This window comes from Geotrypetes seraphini, chromosome 1 (assembly GCF_902459505.1).
Source record: "Geotrypetes seraphini chromosome 1, aGeoSer1.1, whole genome shotgun sequence".
NCBI lineage: Eukaryota > Metazoa > Chordata > Amphibia > Gymnophiona > Dermophiidae > Geotrypetes > Geotrypetes seraphini.
The window spans coordinates 185,018,157-185,037,059 of NC_047084.1; the positions used below are offsets into that span (position 1 = coordinate 185,018,157).

General features: G+C 46.8%; 1 protein-coding gene across 3 annotated transcripts in view; it reads left to right on the forward strand.

Annotated features, from left to right (window-relative positions):
* The window catches only part of WDR17 (WD repeat domain 17), a 265,042-nt gene that overhangs the window by 64,381 nt on the left and 181,758 nt on the right, over positions 1–18,903 (forward strand). For 2 of the 3 annotated variants that reach the window (XR_004539282.1, XM_033942775.1), the window contains exons 4-5: positions 954–1,184; positions 9,269–9,520. Coding sequence is in view for 2 of the 3 variants with exons in the window: in XM_033942775.1 (XP_033798666.1) it covers positions 954–1,184; positions 9,269–9,520 (483 nt within the window). In the remaining variant the exon portion in view is untranslated. The remainder of the gene's footprint in view (positions 1–953; positions 1,185–9,268; positions 9,521–18,903) is intronic. The other variant, XM_033942784.1, reaches the window with a different exon arrangement.

Sequence of the window (18,903 nt, forward strand, 5' to 3'; positions counted from 1 at the left end):
CCGCATGAGAAGACTGCTGGGTGTGATGGACCACTGGTCTGACCCAGTAGCGGCTTTTCTTATGTTCATCTCCTAGATCATGTGTAGCATTTTTCACCACTACCCACCAGCCCCATTTCTCTTTCTAGCACCCCTCTCCAGCACCTTGCCACATCTCTCCTTCCATCACTATGCCCAATATTCCTCCCCCTTGCATCCCCTTCAATCTGTCCCTCTGTTCCCTCTCCACCACTATATTCAACATTTCTCCCTCTTCTCCTTCTATTCCCCATACATCTCTACCTCACTCCTCTCTCTTTGCCCAATTTTCCTCTTTCTTCCTTTCCCCATGTGCACCATCTCTTTCCCTCTTACTCACACTCATGTCCATCAAGTCTCCCTTTCTATTCCCTCCCTCCTATGTCCCAAGTTAGTTCCCCCTTCCTCCCTCCCTTGTGTCCAAAGTTCATGCTCCCTCCCTTCCTTCTGTGTCCCGAGTTTGTGCCCCCTCCCTGCCTTCCAACCTTTATCCCCAAATGTTGCCCCTCCCATGTTCCAATGCACTCCTCCCCCCCTCCTTTCTCCCTTTGTCCCAGATCATGTCCCCTCATGTCAGTGTGTGCATGATGTCTATTATGTACATATCAATTATAAAACCAAAGTATGTACATTGCAACTTTGCCCTGATCTGCCCAATAAATACTCCTGGGAATGCCTGAAGTGGCATACATACAAGTACTTATCAGGGTGTATGCTTACATTCAGCTGTATAGTTTTACACTCCTTAATATTTTCAAAGATATTTGTGATGTCCAAATATTCCTGTAAATCCTTCTTGTCTAAATAAAAAGCAGCTGAAACACAAGATAAAGACATTTATAGAGAGGGTTTTAATGATTAAAAATTGATTTGATCGACAAATATAACAAAAGTAATTAAGCGCTTCTTATTTATCCATATTTTTCTTGTTCCAGGAATCCCTGCCTCCCTTAGTTGGTGCTGGAACTCAGGTGATGCTGTTGCATTTGTCTCTCATAGAGGTCCCCTATATATTTGGATTATCTCAGGACCAGACAATGGAGTAGCTGTTCACAAAGAAGCCCACAGTTTCCTGTCAGATATTTGTTTGTTTAGATGGCATCCAAAGAAGAAGGGAAAAGTTGTGTTTGGACACACGGACGGGAGTCTTTCTATTTTTCAACCAGGTAAAATTTTTTTCAGTTATAGTATATAGTTTATTTCTTCCCAGGAGCAAGCAAGTTCTAAGATGCTGTAACTTTAATTTCAGGTCAACTAGATATTAATTTACTTCTTTGTAAAATCTATAAATGTTCAGCAAACATATGATAAGTTGCTTTGTAAAGCTCTTTCAGTTTTAATTGTAAGAGCTGAGAATTATACAGCTTAAAATCTGTTATTTTCTTTCACTTAGTCACGAAAATGTTTCAAGCACTTTCCCTGACATGCTAGAAAAAGGTGAATTCTGTAAAACTCTTTTAGGAACAATCAGTTGTTACTATTAACCAACACACAGGATCTCCAAAGGTGGCAGTTTAATAACTGTAATATAAAGCTTAGAATTTCTATTATGCTGTTGTCTCAGAAGCCATAAATGAGAGTGATTTGCAGTTATTCTGGTGTATTATTTTACCCTACTTGCCCTACTGACTTTTTTTTAAATTACATTTTGAAAGGATTTAATAGATTATTAAATAACAGTAGTATATAATTTATTAATCTTATTTAAAATCAGAATTACCTATTTCTATAATGTATCCTGTATGTAATCATTTTGAAAGTTATTTACTGCCTTCTTGGCATGGAGACTCTCCTGTGTAATTCAGGCCCTAAATTTCTACCTCTGGATATATTGACTTCCAGTTCAGTTCCTGGCTTGGGCAGGCGACACGGTCTTTTCTGCTGTCATATTCTATGTTCCTAAAATGTCCTTATTATAGCAATATCTTAGGCATATTCGTGGATGACTAAGGTGCTCTTTTACTAAAGTGCATTCTAGTGCAATATGTTTAGTGGTCGTGAGTGTGTGGTGCAGTGGTTAAAGCTACAGCCTTAGCACCCTGAGGTTGTGGGTTCAACCCCACACTGCTCCTTGTGACTCTGGGCAAGTCACTTAATAACATAGTAAATGACAGCAGATAAAGACCTGAATGGTCCATCCAGTTTGCCCAACCATACATGCTCCATAAAGTAATCATTTAATTTAAATGGTCCTTTTTCTTAGATATTTCTAGGCCAGAAACCCAGAGCCCTGCCCGGTAGTGTGCTTAGGTTGGAGTCTCCGTAAAAGCTCACTCCAGCCCATCTTAGCCCTCCCCAGCTCATCCTCAACTGAATGTCTATATATGGGAAAAAGACTGTGCAAGCCTGCCCAGTACTGGCCTTAGGGCTAGATCCACTAAGCCCACCGATTGAATTTGCGATTGTGTACCAACCCGGTTTTCCTCCGATCCCAATCTGTGCATGCAAATGAGGGGAAACGGCATGCAAAGTAGGCAGGCAGTGATTCACTAAACAAATCTGGGACACTGACTGGGCTGGCCAATCAACAAAAGAAGCAACTGCTGGGGACCGGTCGCTCATGTCTGCTTTTCAACTGTCCTCGCCCTGAAATCCCCACCCTACAGCCCATCAAACCATTTAGTAGATCTCAGTGGACCTCAGTATGAGCTCTTAAGGGAGGCTTCTCTTCTGGATCTTATGGTCAAGTGGTGATTACATTGGCAAAACAAGTCTCCAAGTTGCAAGCTCTTTTCTGCAGGGAGCTGTTCCTCAAAATTACAGAAGCAGGGCTCTCCTTACATATGATTCTGTCCTTCTTACTGAAAGTTGTCTTGGCCTTCTACATTAATCAGGAAATTTGCTTGCCCATTTTCTACCCTCCGGGGTAAAAAAAAAAAGACAGGGCATTGCATTTGCTAGATGTTTAGTGGACTCTCCTTCGGTACCTTGAAGATACCAATGAGTTTTGCATATCAGAACACCTTTTTGTTCTAACCAGTCATGCTAAGAAAGGGAGGTCGGTGTCTAAAGCCTCGATTTCCAGATGGATTAAGATGGCCTATCTTCCACATATGTGAGCTGCAGTAAGCATAGAAACATAGAAAATAACGGCAGAAAAGGGCTACGGCCCATCTAGTTTGCCCACTCTAATGGCCCGCCCACTCTAATGGCCCACCCCCTAACTACCTCCATGAAGAGATACCACATGCCAATCCCATCTTTTCTTAAAATCTGGCATGCTGTTGGCCTCAATTACCTGTTGTGGAAGATTATTCCAGCGATCAACCACCCTTTCGGTGAAGAAATATTTTCTGGTGTCGCCATGAAATTTCCCACCTCTGATTTTCAACGGATGCCCTCTTGTTGCTGAGAGTCCTTTAAGAGAAAAGATATCTTCTTCCACCTCAATACGGCCCGTGACATATTTGAAAGTCTCAATCATGTCTCCCCTCTCTCTGCGTTCCTCGAGTGAGTATAGCTGCAACTTACCCAGCCGTTCCTCATACGGGAGATCCCTGAGACCTGAGACCATCCTGGTGGCCATTCGCTGGACCGACTCAACTCTCAGCACATCTTTTTGGTAATGTGGTCTCCAGAATTGTACATAGTATTCCAGATGGGGTCTTACCATGGATCTGTACAAAGGCATTATGACCTCTGGCTTACGGCTGATGAAACTTCTACGGATACAACCCATTATCTGTCTAGCCTTGGATAAAGCTTTCTCCACTTGATTGGCAGTCTTCATGTCTTCACTAATGATCACTCCCAAGTCTCGTTCTGCTACAGTCCTTGCTAGGGTCTCACCATTTAGGGTGTAAGTCCTGCATGGATTTTTGCTGCCAAGGTGCATGACCTTGTATTTTTTGGCATTGAAACTTAGTTGCCAAGTCTTTGACCAATGCTTCAGTAGAAGTAGGTACTGCGTCATACTGTCGGGCATTAAGCTTTTGTCGGGCACTGTGCTTTTGTCTACTTTGCTATTGCCTACTATGTTGCATAGTTTGGCGGCATCGGTGAATAATGTAATTTTACCTCGAAGTCCCTCAGCCAAGTCTCTTACGAAGATGTTAAATAGGATCGGGCCCAAGACCGAGCCCTACGGCACTCCGCTGATCACCTCCGTCGTTTCAGAGAAGGTACCATTACCCACTACCCGCATTGAAAGCTCACTCCACCAGAGGAGTTGCTACCTCATGGGTGGAGACTAGGGCTGTCTCACCTGAGGAGATCTGTAGAGCAGCTACGTGGTCTACCCTACATACCTTTACCAGGTTCTTTAGAGTGGATATGGCAGCCAGGAAGTACTCCTCTTTCAGGTCCTCCATACTGAAGGCAGGCTTTGAGGGCCCATCTTAGACTCAGGGGACTGCTTTGGTATGTCCCTACAGTTCAGGACCATTATACACAATGCACTAGAAAGATTAGCTTCTTACCTTGAAAATCTTTCTTGTAGATGTGTCTACTGGTCTTGAAGCCCAACCCTGTATCCTATATAATAAAACCCTAGCTGCGCATGCGCACTCTTACCTGCGTGCTTCCGTGATCTCTGATCTGTGATCAGTAGGTCCGTAGCCAGCAGGAGTGCGTATGCGGCGGCCAGACAAATCGGAAAGCGCTGAGCAGACAAATTGGAAAGCGCTGGCCTCCCTCCTCTCCCATGCACGTGCAGACCTCCATCAACGAAAAACGGCACTACTGGCCAAAGTTTATTTTAAAGTTTAAAGCCACTGCGGCGGCTCCTCTCATGAGCCGCACCTGCGTTGGAGAAGGCTTCCGATGCAGGCAGGGATCGTGCAAGGAGCCGCCGCGGCAACTTTAAACTTTAAAAAAACTGATCACTCTAGCCACTCCCCTCCTCTTGCCGTCACTCACCAACTGCTGGAGGAAGCGCAGGCAAGCTGTCTCCCTGCCGGTATGAGCCGGACCCCTGAGACACAAGCGCCTGCAGGAGGAGGCCCCTGCCGCCGCCAGCCAACACCTTCCCAGCTCCTGAGCTGCGTCTTCGCCCCTCCCCCCCCCCCGATTGCCGACCGCTGTGGCCTCTGACAAGTGCTGTGTCCCTCCGTGCCGAATTCCATTTTCGAATTCGAACACGGAGAGACACAGCACAGCCGGCGACTCCCCCCTCTCGCCCCCACTCACCGCCAAAACCAGCTACTTTTAAGCCTTCTCCTTCTCGCCGGCTCACCCGCGTTTAAATTCAGAGAAAAGCGCTGCACCGCGCTACCGCTGGCCTCGCCGTCTTCTGTCCACTGCGGCCCGCTCTCTCTGACTACTTCCTGTTTCCGCTAGGGTTGGCCATAGAGAGCTGCACGGGAACGGGGATGACGGGAATCCCGCGGGACCCGCGGGGATCCCGCGGGTTCCCCCTTTGGGTCACGGGGATCCCGTGGGGACGCCCCCTAGGGTCGCGTGGATCCCGTGGGGACGCCTCCGAGGGTCGTGGGGTTCCTGCGGGGTTGGATCGCAGTGCACTCGAGCCGCGAGGGTAGTCTCCTTCTCCTTACCTGCCCTGTCGCAGCACACAGCCGAACGGAAATCTTCCCGATGTCAGCGCTGACGTCGGAGGGAGGGCTTAAGCAAAGCCCTCCCTTCCTCCGACGTCAGCGCTGACATCAGGAAGACTTCCGGTCGGCTGTGTGCGGCAGGGCAGGTATGGAGAAGGCAATGGCGTACGAAAGAGGGGGGAGGGGGCGGTCCGCCCTGGAGAATGTGCACAGCCGGTCAGGTCCCCCAATCGACCGACAACAGGCCCGGCCGACAAATCTCCCTGCCCTGTAGCCGCGAATCTAAATTACCTCTTACAGCAGCTTCACTACTCCAGCTGCTGTAAGAAGGTAATTTAGATTTGCGGCTACAGGACAGGGAGATTTGTCCGACCGGGCCTGTTCTGTTGTCGGTCCGGTGCAAAAGCGCCACAAAGGTGTAGGCAGGGAGGGAGGAAAGGTGGAGTGGAGAAGAAAAGACGCTTAAGGGGGGAGAAGGCCGCTGAAAGCACTGGGGAAGACAAAGGGGTGGAAAAGAACGCTGAAAGGACATGGGGTAAACGGGAGGAGGGGGGGAAGGACCCTGAAAGCACTGGGGAAGACAAAGGGGTGGAGAATGCCACTGAACGGACATGGGGAAAACAGGGGTGGAGAAGGCCGCTGAAAGGACATGGGGAAGACAGAGGGGGGAGAAGGCCACTGAAAGGACATGGGGAAGACAGAGGGGGGAGAAGGACGCTGAAAGGACATGAGGAAGGCAGAGGGGGGAGAAGGATGCTGCCTGACAGGACATAGAAACATACATAGAAACATAGAAATAGACGGCAGATAAGGGCCACGGCCCATCTAGTCTGCCCACCCTAATGACCCTCCCCTACCTTTCTCTGTGAATAGATTCCACGTGTCTATCCCATTTGGCCTTAAAATCAGGCACGCTGCTGGCCTCAATCACCTGTAGTGGAAGACTGTTCCAGCGATCAACCACTCTTTCAGTGAAAAAGAATTTCCTGGTGTCACCTCGTAGTTTCCCGCCCCTGATTTTCCACGGATGCCCTCTTGTTGTCGTGGGACCCTTGAAAAAGAAGATATCTTCCTCTGCCTCGATGCGGCCCGTAAGATACTTGAACGTCTCGATCATGTCTCCCCTCTCTCTGCGCTCCTCGAGCGAGTATAGCTGTAATTTGTCAAGCCGTTCTTCATATGGAAGATCCTTGAGTCCCGATGAAGAACGGCTTGACAAATTACAGCTATACTCGCTCGAAGAGCGCAGAGAGAGGGGAGACATGATCGAGACGTTCAAGTATCTTACGGGCCGCATCGAGGCGGAGGAAGATATCTTCTTTTTCAAGGGTCCCACGACAACAAGAGGGCATCCGTGGAAAATCAGGGGGAAGATGCTGGGGGAGAAGGACACTGAAAGGAAATGGGGAAGAGGGAATGGGAAGAAGGCAGAGGTGCCAGACTATGGGGGGAGCGGAGGGAAAAAGATGGGTGCCAGACCAATTTGGGAGGGGGGAGAAAGGGAGAGGCACAGTAACAGAGCAAATGGAAGACACAGAGAGAAGAGAGGCAGTGGATGGAAGGAATTGAATGCGAACATGAAGAAAGCAGAAACCAGGCAATAAAGGTAGGAAAAAAATTCTTTTTTTTTTTTAATTTTTTTGCTTAAGGATAAAGTAGTATATTAGTTGTGTTGATAAAAATTTATAAACATTAGAGGCTCTGGTAGAAACCCGTTTACAAAGTATGTATTCTTCCCAATTAATATTTCCAAATTAATAAAGTCTTTTTGCTTATTTTTAAATGGGTTTCTACCAGAGCCTTTAATTCAGTAGCATAATTAAATGAAATAACTATTTCTGTAGTTTATAGGGACGGGCGGGGACGTAGGGGATTCCTCGCGGGGACGTAGGGGATTCCTCGCGGGGACGGGCGGGGACGGAGGGGATTCCTCGCGGGGACGGGTGGGGATGGAGGGATTCCTCGCGGGGACGGGTGGGGACGGAGGGATTCCTCACGGGGACAGGTGGGGACGGGTGGGAGTCCTCACGGGGACGGGTGGGACTTTGGTGGGGACGGGTGGGATTTCTGTCCCCGCGCAACTCTCTAGTTGGCCACAGTGGATAGAAGACGCCGAAGCCAGCGGTAGTGCAGTGCAGCGCTTTTCTCTGAATTTAAACACGGCGTCTGGGAAGGGGGCGGTGAGAAATGCTGCTGCTGCACAGGGAAGGCCGGGAAATGCTGCTGCTGCACAGGGAAGTGTGTGTGTGTGGGGGGAAATGCTGCTTCTGCACCCGGAAGTGTGTGTGTGTGGGGGGGGGGGAAATGCTGCTTCTGCACAGGGAAGGCCGAGAAATGCTGCTTCTGCACAGGGAAGGGTGGGAAATGCTGCTGCTGCACAGGGAAGTGTGTGTGTGGGGGGAAAAGCTGCTTCTGCAAGGGAAGGCCGTGAAATGCTGCTACTGCACAGGGAAGGGTGGGAAATGCTGCTTCTGCACAGGGAAGTGTGTGTGTGGGAGGGAAATGCTGCTTCTGCACAGGGAAGGCCGAGAAATGCTGCTTCTGCACAGGGAAGGCCGAGAAATGCTGCTGCTGCACAGGGAAGGGTGAGAAATGCTGCTTCTGCACAGGGAAGTGTGTGTGTGGGAGGGAAATGCTGTTTCTGCACAGGGAAGGCCGGGAAATGCTGCTGCTGCACAGGGAAGTGTGTGTGTGTGGGGGGGAATGCTGCTGCTGCACAGCGAAAGGCGGGAAATGCTGCTGCTGCACAGGGAAGGGTGGGAGGGAAATGCTGCTGCTGCTGCTGCACAGGGAAGTGGAGGGGATGGAGAGGGAAAGGGGGCCTGGGAGCAATTTTGGTTTGCTTTGGGGGAGGGGAGACAGAAGGGGGCCTTGGAGAGATAGAAAGACAGGCAGGCAGGCAGCACATTAGAACAAAAGACAGACACACAGAAAGACAGCAGGCAGGGAGAGAGACAGAAAGAAAGAAAGACAGACAGGGTTCCAGAGAGAGAACCAGAAAGAAAGAAGGACAGACAGCGGGAGGGAGAAAGACAGAAAGAAAGGAAGAGAGAGACAGGGGCAGGGAGAGACACAGAAAGAAAGAAAGAAATATAGACAGGCATATATTCTAGCACCCGTTAATGTAACGAACTTAAACACTAGTGTGCTTTATATAAGATTAGTACTGGTTGCACAAGTTTTTCTATCTGGTTTTGGGTTTGTTTGTTTTTTGTTTTTTTTACAGCTGCTTGAATGTTATAATATTTATTGATAATGTTTGCTACAAGGCAGAACAGTATTGTACTGTCAGGGATTCTTCCCTTTTTCTCTCCTTCCGGTTATGTCTTTCATTACAGTGCTACTAGATTTCTTTTGTATGAACTGAGGTGACAGTAGGTGGAGTTGAAAGAATGATTGACAATTTTCTGAAAGCAATTTGCGGGTTCAGGTGCACTAGACACATCTACAAGAAAGAAGATTGTCAACTGTTGACAATCCAGAATAAAGTGAGCTTTAAAAATATGTATATTCTTGAAGTGTTGTAGAATAATATAAAAAAGAGAATACCAGTGTAAACCTGCATTGGTGTGCTTAAACGTAAGCACTTACACATATGACAAATCAGTGGCAAGTGTAAATGAGTATGCCAAAGTATGGCATGCAACAGTATTCTCTGATTTGCATTTAACATATCTAACACTTCTTTTTGTGCACTTATGTGTGCAAGGTGTGCTGTTCACATGTCACCAAATCAGTTTTCTGTTTTGTTTTCCAAGGCTGCAAGAGTCAAAAACATGTCCTCAGACCTGAGTCTTTGGAAGGAACAGATGAAGAAGACCCAGTCACAGCTCTGGAATGGGACCCACTTTCAACTGATTACCTTCTTGTTGCAAATTTGCATAATGGAATCCGACTCGTGGACTCAGACTCTCTCTCTTGTATTACAACATTCAGTTTTCCAAGTGCAGCTGCATCGGTGCAATGTTTAGCGTGGGTTCCAAGCGCTCCAGGGATGTTTATAACAGGAGGTAAGTACATTCTATGGTTTTCAGATCGTATACTTTAGACTTTGTTTGTATTACATTGCTTTGTACTGGAGATCATTAACATGCTTTAAGATGTAGACAGAAATCCCATATTGAGAGAAGGAAAATATTTGGAAAGGTGTAGGGTGAAGAAGGGCAGGTCAGTGTCGGAGGTATAACATGCTGGAGAAGCAAGTGCCTCCTCTGTTGTGCCAACAAAGGTGTGTGACTAAGTAGCTCCTTAGGGTGATCCTTTGGGCGGACTATAGAGGGCTTGGAGGGGCTTATTGAGCTATTGTGCTGTGGAGTTGTTTAGAGGGAACACATTGACATGTGGTTGATTAATGTGAGAAATACGATCACATTTCACCTCTTCTGATTAGTGCACACTAGTTACCAGTCGAACATAGAATCAGTTATAAAATCTTACTTTTAACATTTACAACAAAATTAAACAACCAACCAGAGTTCATTAACAGTCTTAATTCCTTATAATACTTTAAAATCTTTTTGTTCAATGTCTCAGAATCTTCTTGTCATGTTTGTATTTAATGTACACTTGATGTATGTATTAAAATGAATAAAGATTTGGAAGAAAAAAAAAAAATTAATCAATACTTTTGCCGTCACTGCCCCTACTCTCTGGAATTCACTGCCTAACCATTTGCGCAGTGAATCCGATATAAAACAATTTAAAGTAAAATTTAAAACGTTCTTGTTCCAGGATGCTTTTGGACAACAACTGTCCTCTTAAGGACAAAAAATTAAATTTAAATTATTACTTTTTACCCTAACCTTTTGTATTTTCCCTTTTTTGTTGCACTTTTCTTTACGATTGTAGTTCTTCCCCATTTTCCTATTGTTTGAAGTAGGCCTATACGTCTCATCAATGTTTTATTATGTCACTTAGATTTTATCCAGTATCCCCAGTTTTAATATGTTTTTATGTAAATCTTATATTGTACACCGCTTAGAAACCTGATTAAGCAGTTTAAAAAATATTTTAATAAACTTGAAACAATGCCAATAAGTATGACATGTTTTGTATAACAGAATCTTGGCTTATGGAAACTGATTTTGTGTTAGTTCCTGAATGTTTCCCAGATAATTATAGCTGGGAGTGGATTTGTAGGGATGGAAGGAGAGGGAGATGATGATTGTGTTTTGGAAAAAAAAAGTGTTTATATAAAAGTAATTTTTGTTTCAATAATCATTCATGAAAAAATCAGGACTAGGCTTCAACCAAATTGGAGAAAAAACCTCAGTGCTGGCACATATACGCATATACAGTGAAGGGAACCAGCAACTCTGCATTGTCAAATGGCAATCCTCTTGTCCTTCCAACTTACCTTTCCAGAGCTAAGAGGTAAACACATCACGGGTTAAAGAAACTTCTCACTGTCATAAACTTTACTTCCAATTCATCTCAGTTCATAACATGAAAATTTTAACAATTCTCAGTTCATATTATATAGAATCATTTGAAGAACAGTGCACTTATCTGTAAAGAAAGTCCTCAAGAAAAAAATCCTTAATCCAAATGTTCAAAGATTCTATATAATATGAACTGAGAATTGTTAAAATTTTCATCCATTGTATTTAAGTGCAGCACTGAGGTTTTTTCCTCCGCTTTGGTTGAATCCTATTTGTGTTTCTTTCCATTTTTTTTAAATGAAATATTAAGTGGTTATTAGAAGTATAAATACATTCTGCTCTTTTGTTTTTTTTTTAAAGTAATTTTAGTGACAGCTTCAGATTTTGGTGAGTTTTTAGTATTGCATTGTGACAGGGGGGTGATAGTGCAGGATTGTTCACATATATTTAATACATTAATTCATTTACCTTGTAAAGATAGGGCCGGATTCTATAAACGGGTGCCTAGAGGCAACCACTTAGAAAAGCAAAGCCAATCGCGTGTCAATCACGTGGTGTGTTATTTAGAGAATCACAGCCACGTCTAAAGTAAGTGAACATAAGAACATAAGAATAGTCTTACTGGGTCAGACCAATGGTCCATCAAGCCCAGTAGCCCGTTCTCACGGTGGCCAATCCAGGTCACTAGTATCAGGCAAAAACCCAAGGTGTAGCAATATTCCATGCTACCAATACAGGGCAAGCAGTGGCTTCCCCCTTGTCTTTCTCAATAACAGACTATGGACTTTTCCTCCAGGAACTTGTCCAAACCTGTCTTAAAACCAGCTAAGCTATCCGCTCTTACCACATCCTCTGGCAATGCGTTCCAGAACGTAACTATTTTCTGAGTGAAAAAATATTTCTTCCTATTGGTTTTAAAAGTATTTCCTTGTAACTTCATCAAGTGTCCCCTAGTCTTTGTAATTTTTGATGGAGCGAAAAATTGATCCACTTGTACCCGTTCTACTCTACTCAGGATTTTGTAGACTTCAATCATATCTCCCCTCAGCCGTCTCTTTTCCAAGCTGAAGAGTCCTAACCATTTTAGTCTTTCCTCATATGAGAGGAGTTCCATCCCCTTTACCATCTTGGTCTCTCTTCTTTGAACCTTTTCTAGCGCCACTATATCTTTCTTGAGATAAGGAGACCAGAATTGAACGCAATACTCCAAATGAGGTCGCACCATGGAGTGATACAGGGGCATTATGACATTCTTAGTCTTGTTAACCATCCCTTTTTTAATAATTCCCAGCATCCTGTTTTTTGGCCGCCACTGCACATTGGGCAGAAGGTTTCATCGTATTGTCTGCAATGATACCCAAATCCTTTTCTTGGGCGCTAACCTCAAGGTGTGGACCCTAGAATCTGGTAACTGTGATTCAGGTTATTCTTCCCAATGTGCATCACTTGGCATTTTTTTCACATTAAATTTCATCTGCCACTTGGACTCCCAGTCTTTCAATTTCCTAAGGTCCACCTGCAATTTTTCACAATCCACATGCGTTTTAACAACTTTGAACAGTTTAGTGTCATCTGCAAATTTAATCATCTCACTCATTCCAATTTCCAGATCATTTATAAATAAGTTGAATAGCACCGGTCCCAGTACAGACCTCTGCAGTACTCCACAGTTTACTCTCCTCCATTGAGAAAAAATGACCATTTAATCCTACCGTCTGTTTTCTATACGATAAGCAATTCCTAATTCACAACTGGTGTCATAAATGTAGGCCAGGGTTTTAAAGACCTACATTTCTGGCGTCTATTTTCGATGAGAATCACATTCATAGAGGCACCTACCAGCACTTCTTCTATTTCTGGTGTAAACCAGACCCTACTTTAAGACATAAGCGCCTTTATGGATAGGAGTTGGATTCTGTTGTTTGTAGACACTTATAATAAGCACCTTCATTTTTTAAAATTAGATTTTAATTGGTTTTAAGTGATGTAGTCAATTACCTCGCCGTTTATCACCAATTAAAACAATTAAGTTAGGTGGCAGTAGGGCGCCTACCACCGCCTAACTTATGACGCACTATAGAGAGTTTGGGCCATATTGCCTAATGGGTGGTTTCAATATCACTTTGGAACTGGGTTCAGAAGAATTGACTGGAGGACAATATTTACTGTGTGAGACAATATTTACAGGCTTTCAGCCTGTTCCATGGTGCAGATAGTTGGAGTGGCTGCTCATCAGGCAGTACATGTATTGGATTTGATTTTTTTTTATTTATTAGAGAACTTATATGGAGATTTGTATACTACACCTTTAATAACACCTATTATCCTGTATGTTGAAGATTGATGGACTGGGACAAAAGGGTGATAGTGATTTGAAGACAATTGATCCTATTAAACTATTGGAAAATTGGCTTCCTTTGCTGATGTCTGATGATTTGCAATCTATGGACTGTATGACAGAGAAATGGTATTCCTCTTTAGAGACTGGATATGGTAGCCTCAAAACATAATATTGTTTTACATGATAAGTGCAGGGCATATCCATGAAGAATGGCAGCATTAGTCCAGTTTTGGAGAGAACTATATAGAAGTAAGAGGGTATGGAGGAAGTCACAAGATGCTGTCATGTAAGTTTTAAACTGCATATGTGTGAGTATGTGCATGTATGTGAGGAAGAGAGAAGTAAGTACTATAAGACATGAATTGATGAATAGGTCAAAAGAGTTATTCCAGATTGTAAGATTTTTAGTTAATAGTTATTGATGGTATAGTGAAAGAAACTGGACCAGATGCTAATATATGTGCAAGTTATTTTCTTCAAAAAATGGAGAGGATTGCCAAAACTTTGGTGATGTGCTAGATGGAGGGATGAGTGAGGTGAAATCTATGGTGTGTAATTTTAAGGGAGATGTTGAGAAAGTGTGGACTGAATTTTGTCTGACAACAGTGCAATTCTGGTTGCCATATCTCAAAAAAAGATATACAGTGGTGCCTCACACAACGGACGCCTCGCACAGCGCACGCTGCGCACAACGAACTTTATGTCTTGATTCGTACAACGAACTTCGTTTCACACAACGAAGTCGCCCGAGCTGCATCCTTCCGCGCAGGCACTGCGCCTGGCTCCCTCTTGCCCCCCCGACTCCCCGACACGATCAGGGCAAAAAGGAGCCCAAGCCCTCTTGCCCCGCCGATTCCCCAACTCCCCGACAATATCGGGCCAGGAGGGAGCCCAAGTCCTCCTGGCCACGGCGACCCCCTAACCCCACCCTGCACTACATTACGGGCAGGAGGGATCCCAGGCCCTCCTGCCCTCGACGCAAACCCCCCCTCCCCCCAACGACCCCCCCCCCCAAGAACCTCCGACAGCCGACCCGCAACCCCCCCTGGCCGACCCCCACGACACCCCCAACCCCCTTCCCCGTACCTTTCTGTAGTTGGCCGGACAGACGGGAGCCAAACCCGCCTGTCCGGCAGGCAGCCAACGACGGAATGAGGCCGGATTGGCCCATCCGTCCCAAAGCTCTGCCTACTGGTGGGGCCTAATGCGCCTGGGCCAATCAGAATAGGCCCGGGAGCCTTAGGTCCCTCCTGGGGGCGGGGCCTGAGGCACATGGGCCCAACCCGACCATGTGCCTCAGGCCCTGCCCCCAGGAGGGACCTAAGGCTCCCGGGCCTATTCTGATTGGCCCAGGCGCCTTAGGCCCCACCAGTAGGCGGAGCTTTGGGACGGATGGGCCAATCCGGCCTCATTCCGTCGTTGGCTGCCTGCCGGACAGGCGGGTTTGGCTCCCGTCTATCCGGCCAACTACAGAAAGGTACGGGGAAGGGGGTTGGGGGGGTCGTGGGGGTCGGCCAGGGGGGTCGCGGGTCGGCTGGGGGGGCGGTCGGAGGTTCTTGGGGGGGGGCGGTCGTTGGGGGGAGGGGGGGTTTGCGTTGAGGGCAGGAGGGCCTGGGATCCCTCCTGCCCGTAATGTAGTGCAGGGTGGGGTTAGGGGGTCGCCGTGGCCAGGAGGACTTGGGCTCCCTCCTGGCCCGATATTGTCGGGGAGTTGGGGAATCGGCGGGGCAAGAGGGCTTGGGCTCCCTTTTGCCCCGATCGTGTCGGGGAGTCGGGGGGCAAGAGGGCTTGAGCTCCCTTTTGCCCCGATCGTGTCGAGGAGTCGGGGGGGCAAGAGGGCTTGAGCTCCCTTTTGCCCCGATCGTGTCGGGGAGTCGGGGGGGCAAGAGGGCTTGAGCTCCCTCTTGCCCCGATCGTGTCGGGGAGTCGGGGGGGCAAGAGGGCTTGAGCTCCCTCTTGCCCCGATCGTGTCGGGGAGTCGGGGGGGCAAGAGGGCTTGAGCTCCCTCTTGCCCCGATCGTGTCGGGGGTGCCAGGGACCACGGAGTCACCCACCGTACCACCCGATTCGGGTAAGCGCAGGTATCGGTGGGTGGCTTATTTGCGGGGGGGGGGGGTGTGCCTTATTTTACATTTTTTTCTAAAAAGGGGGGGCTGTCTTATTTGATGGCCCTGCCTTATCATCGGGGAAACACGGTAGAAAAAAAAAAAAAATGAACAGTTAAGTCCCAGTTTTTGCTGCTGAGACTCTGCCCTCTATCACTGTAAAATTAGACTCTACTTAGTCTGTCTTTAAATTTAAAAAATGTGTGTTGTTTTAAAAAACAATTATGTTTTTAGATGTATCTAAATAAAAATAATAACCAAAAATTTATCTTTTTTTATGTCATCTTAGCATATTTTATGCTACAGAACAAATTATTTTTTTTAACATGTATTGTTATGGGAAAACGCGTTTCACATAACGAACTTTTCGCATAACAAACTTGCTCCTGGAACGAATTAAGTTCGTTGTGTGAGGCACCACTGTAGCAGAATTAGAAAATGTGCAGAGAAGGGTGACAAAAATGCTAAAAGGGATGGGACGACTTCCCTACGAGAAAAGGCTAAAGCGGCTAGGGCTCTTCGGCTTGGAGAAGAGATGACTCAGGGGACATAGGCAGCGGAATACTTTTTTGTTTGAGGGGGACCAAAAGCTCTACCCTAGACCATACCCAAGCCCCGCCCAAGCTTCACCCCAGACCCCACCTCATAATAATAATACTAATTGTAGTGACATTTTTTCCATTCATTCTTCATATACACACAATATAATCTTATTAACAATACATAATGGTAATCACATAATTAAACTACACAGTGGGGATGGACCGCGGCACTCAGCAGCCTAACATTTAAGTGTCCCCAATTTATTCCAGGGTTTTCTATGCCTAAAGTCAGACACTGATATGTTTATGCTTATTGAGAGCTTCTATACCGCTACTAATGACTAGGATATCAATTCAGAGCGGTTTACATGAGCTTCTGTAAAGGTGTTACACTACATGAGCTTCTGTAGAGACATTACCATACAGAGTTACAAAGAGCTCCTGCAAGGTGTTACAATACATGGGCTCTATACTGAAATACACAGAGCTTTATGGTGGTTACAATACAGTTATTAGTACTGGCATGATTATGACTTAAGAGTCTAACGGCACCTGATTCACAAAGGGGCACCTGACTCCAGAACACGGCCATGATCCGCCCCCTAGCCATGCCTACTTTTAGTTTAGGTGCTTTGGACTAGGCACCTCATTTTTATAGAATCAAGATGTTCAAGTTATGCACCTAACTTCCAAATAAGTCCAATTGTGAGGTCCTGAGTGCTAATATCAGCAGTGATTAAGCCTATTGCCCAGTTAAAGTAGGCGCCAATATCGGCACCTAACTTTAGGTGGATGTTTAGGTAACTTTAGGTAATCAGGGTCTAAATGCTCCTGTGTTAATATTTTTGTAGATCTTGCTTGGTAATGGAAAAAGCATGGGACCTGAAAAACACAAAAAAAGCCTTATTCTTTAGCACTCTCCAGACCAGTAGAGGTTAATCTTTACGCATGGGTATATATCCAATCATGACCAGCAGGTGGAGACTGAAAACAAAACTGTGGGATAGTACATAAGATATCCCCTTCTCTATTCTCATCAGTCTACTTCAGTCTCTAGCAGATGTGAGTGATCTGTACCCATCTCCCTTGGTAGGGCTGTTGGAATTTGTTTAGGGGTTTCTAGTCCCTGTTTTTGGCCAGATTGAGCTTGGATGGGCCCTGTTTGGGTGTCCGTTTGACCTCGGGGGTGTCAAACCCGGCGGGTCTCAAGCGGGGTCCCTCCCCCCACTTCCTCCACCTCCCCACATTTTTTTAGAGGAGCCTCAGCAATTAGCCTTGCCCCCTAAATCAAGCAAGGCCTATTGCTTCGAGAGCCTGTGGAGGCTGTCCCGTAAAAAAAAAAATCCTGAGGTAGTGCCGGTCTGCAGGTTGCTTCCCTGTCAGTTTACTGTATTTTACTGTTTTTTGGCAATAACTGGCACTTTTCTTCTAACTAAGTCGCATATGGAGCAATTGTGCCCTTCTCCAGGGGAGTGGGACACAATTTGGTCCAGCCGCGAGGCACTCGCGGCCGGCCTAAACTCGGCAGTTTGGGCCGATGAGGTGGTGGAGCTCCGTCGGCAGCGGCTGCAGGTGACCAGAGCTTCCCGGCCTTAGTGCCTCGTGAGCCGGCTGAAGGCAGTGAGGCAGCCCGGTCTCTCACTACCTCCGGAGGGATTCCCCAAACCACTGATGGTAGGGGAAAAAGGATTCCCTCTCAGCTGATTTTTTCAACAGCTGATGCTGGCTTGCCTACTTTAGCGTCTGGGACAGTTTAGGTTTCCCAGCCGCTACAGGCCCTGGAGGGGTTATTTTTGGTGGGATCTTCGCCATTTTGTCTGCAACCTCAGGTGACCTTCCCCCTGAATTGCAAAACATGTTTCAGCGGTTCTGTCCTTAGGGTCTCTGAGGAGCGTAAGTTAGAGATACTTCTTAAGCAGAATTTTGATGTCTCTGCCTTGGAGGTCCAGGCGGCTAATTGTGTGGGGCTAGTGGCTCGTGCTGTGTTTAGGTGGTCTGAGCATGTCCTGGATCGTGGGTTTGATGACTGGTCCTTAGTGGATCAGGAGGTGGCGAAGATTGAGATGGCTGCCTCGTTCCTCTCAGATGCTCTTTATGGCTTGGTACGGCCTGCGGCTAAGTCTGGGGCTTTTGGTGGCCGCGCACCATACCTTGTGGTTTCATGCTTGGTTGGCGGTTGCCGCATCCAAAACTAAACTTACAAAATATTTCCCTTTCGGGGGTCATTTTTGTTTGGAGAGGACTTAGATAAGTTGGTTCAGACTCTGACGGACTCTAAGATGTCCCGTCTGCCTGAGGACTGTGCCCGCCTGGCGTCTTGGGGTGGCCCTGTCCGGGGGCATCTGCGTTAATCTTGCAAGTTTCGCCCTTGGCGTCGGGCTGCTTCTTTCCAGGCTTCCGGTTTTTCCCCGGGGTCGGTTGGCATGCAGTCCTGTCAGGGGGCTGGGTGTCCCCCCGCTGCCCGTTCTGCACGATGGCTCTTTGCCAGTGTCCCTTTGGTTCCATTGGGTGTCTGGCTGCGCAACTTGTTTCCCAAGTGGGCCGATAAGTGGGTCCTGGGGGTGGTGCGGGACGGTTATGCTCTGGAGTTTGCTGCTCTCTGCCAGATCATATCTAGCCTCTCCATGTCAGGTGGCATGGGAGACGCTAGCCTTTTGCCAGACCCTTCAGCACTTGCTAGATATCAAAGCGGTTGTTCCAGTGTCCCCTCAGGAGTGTGGCACCGGCTGGTACGCCATTTCCTTTGTGGTGCCCAAGAAGGAGGGGACCTTTCGGCCCATCCTCGATTTAAACAGGGGTCAACAGGGCTCTCAGAATTCCCTCTTTTTGCATGGACACACTGCAGTCTGTCCTTCTGACAGTTCAGCCGGGGGAGTTCCTGACTTCTCTTGCTCTGCCGGAGGCCTACTTGCATGTTTTCCTTTCGGGCCTCTCACCAGCACTTCCTTCACTTTGCGATCTTGGGTTAGCACAATCAGTTCTGTGCGCTTCCCTTTGGCCTGGCCACGACTCCCCGGACATTCA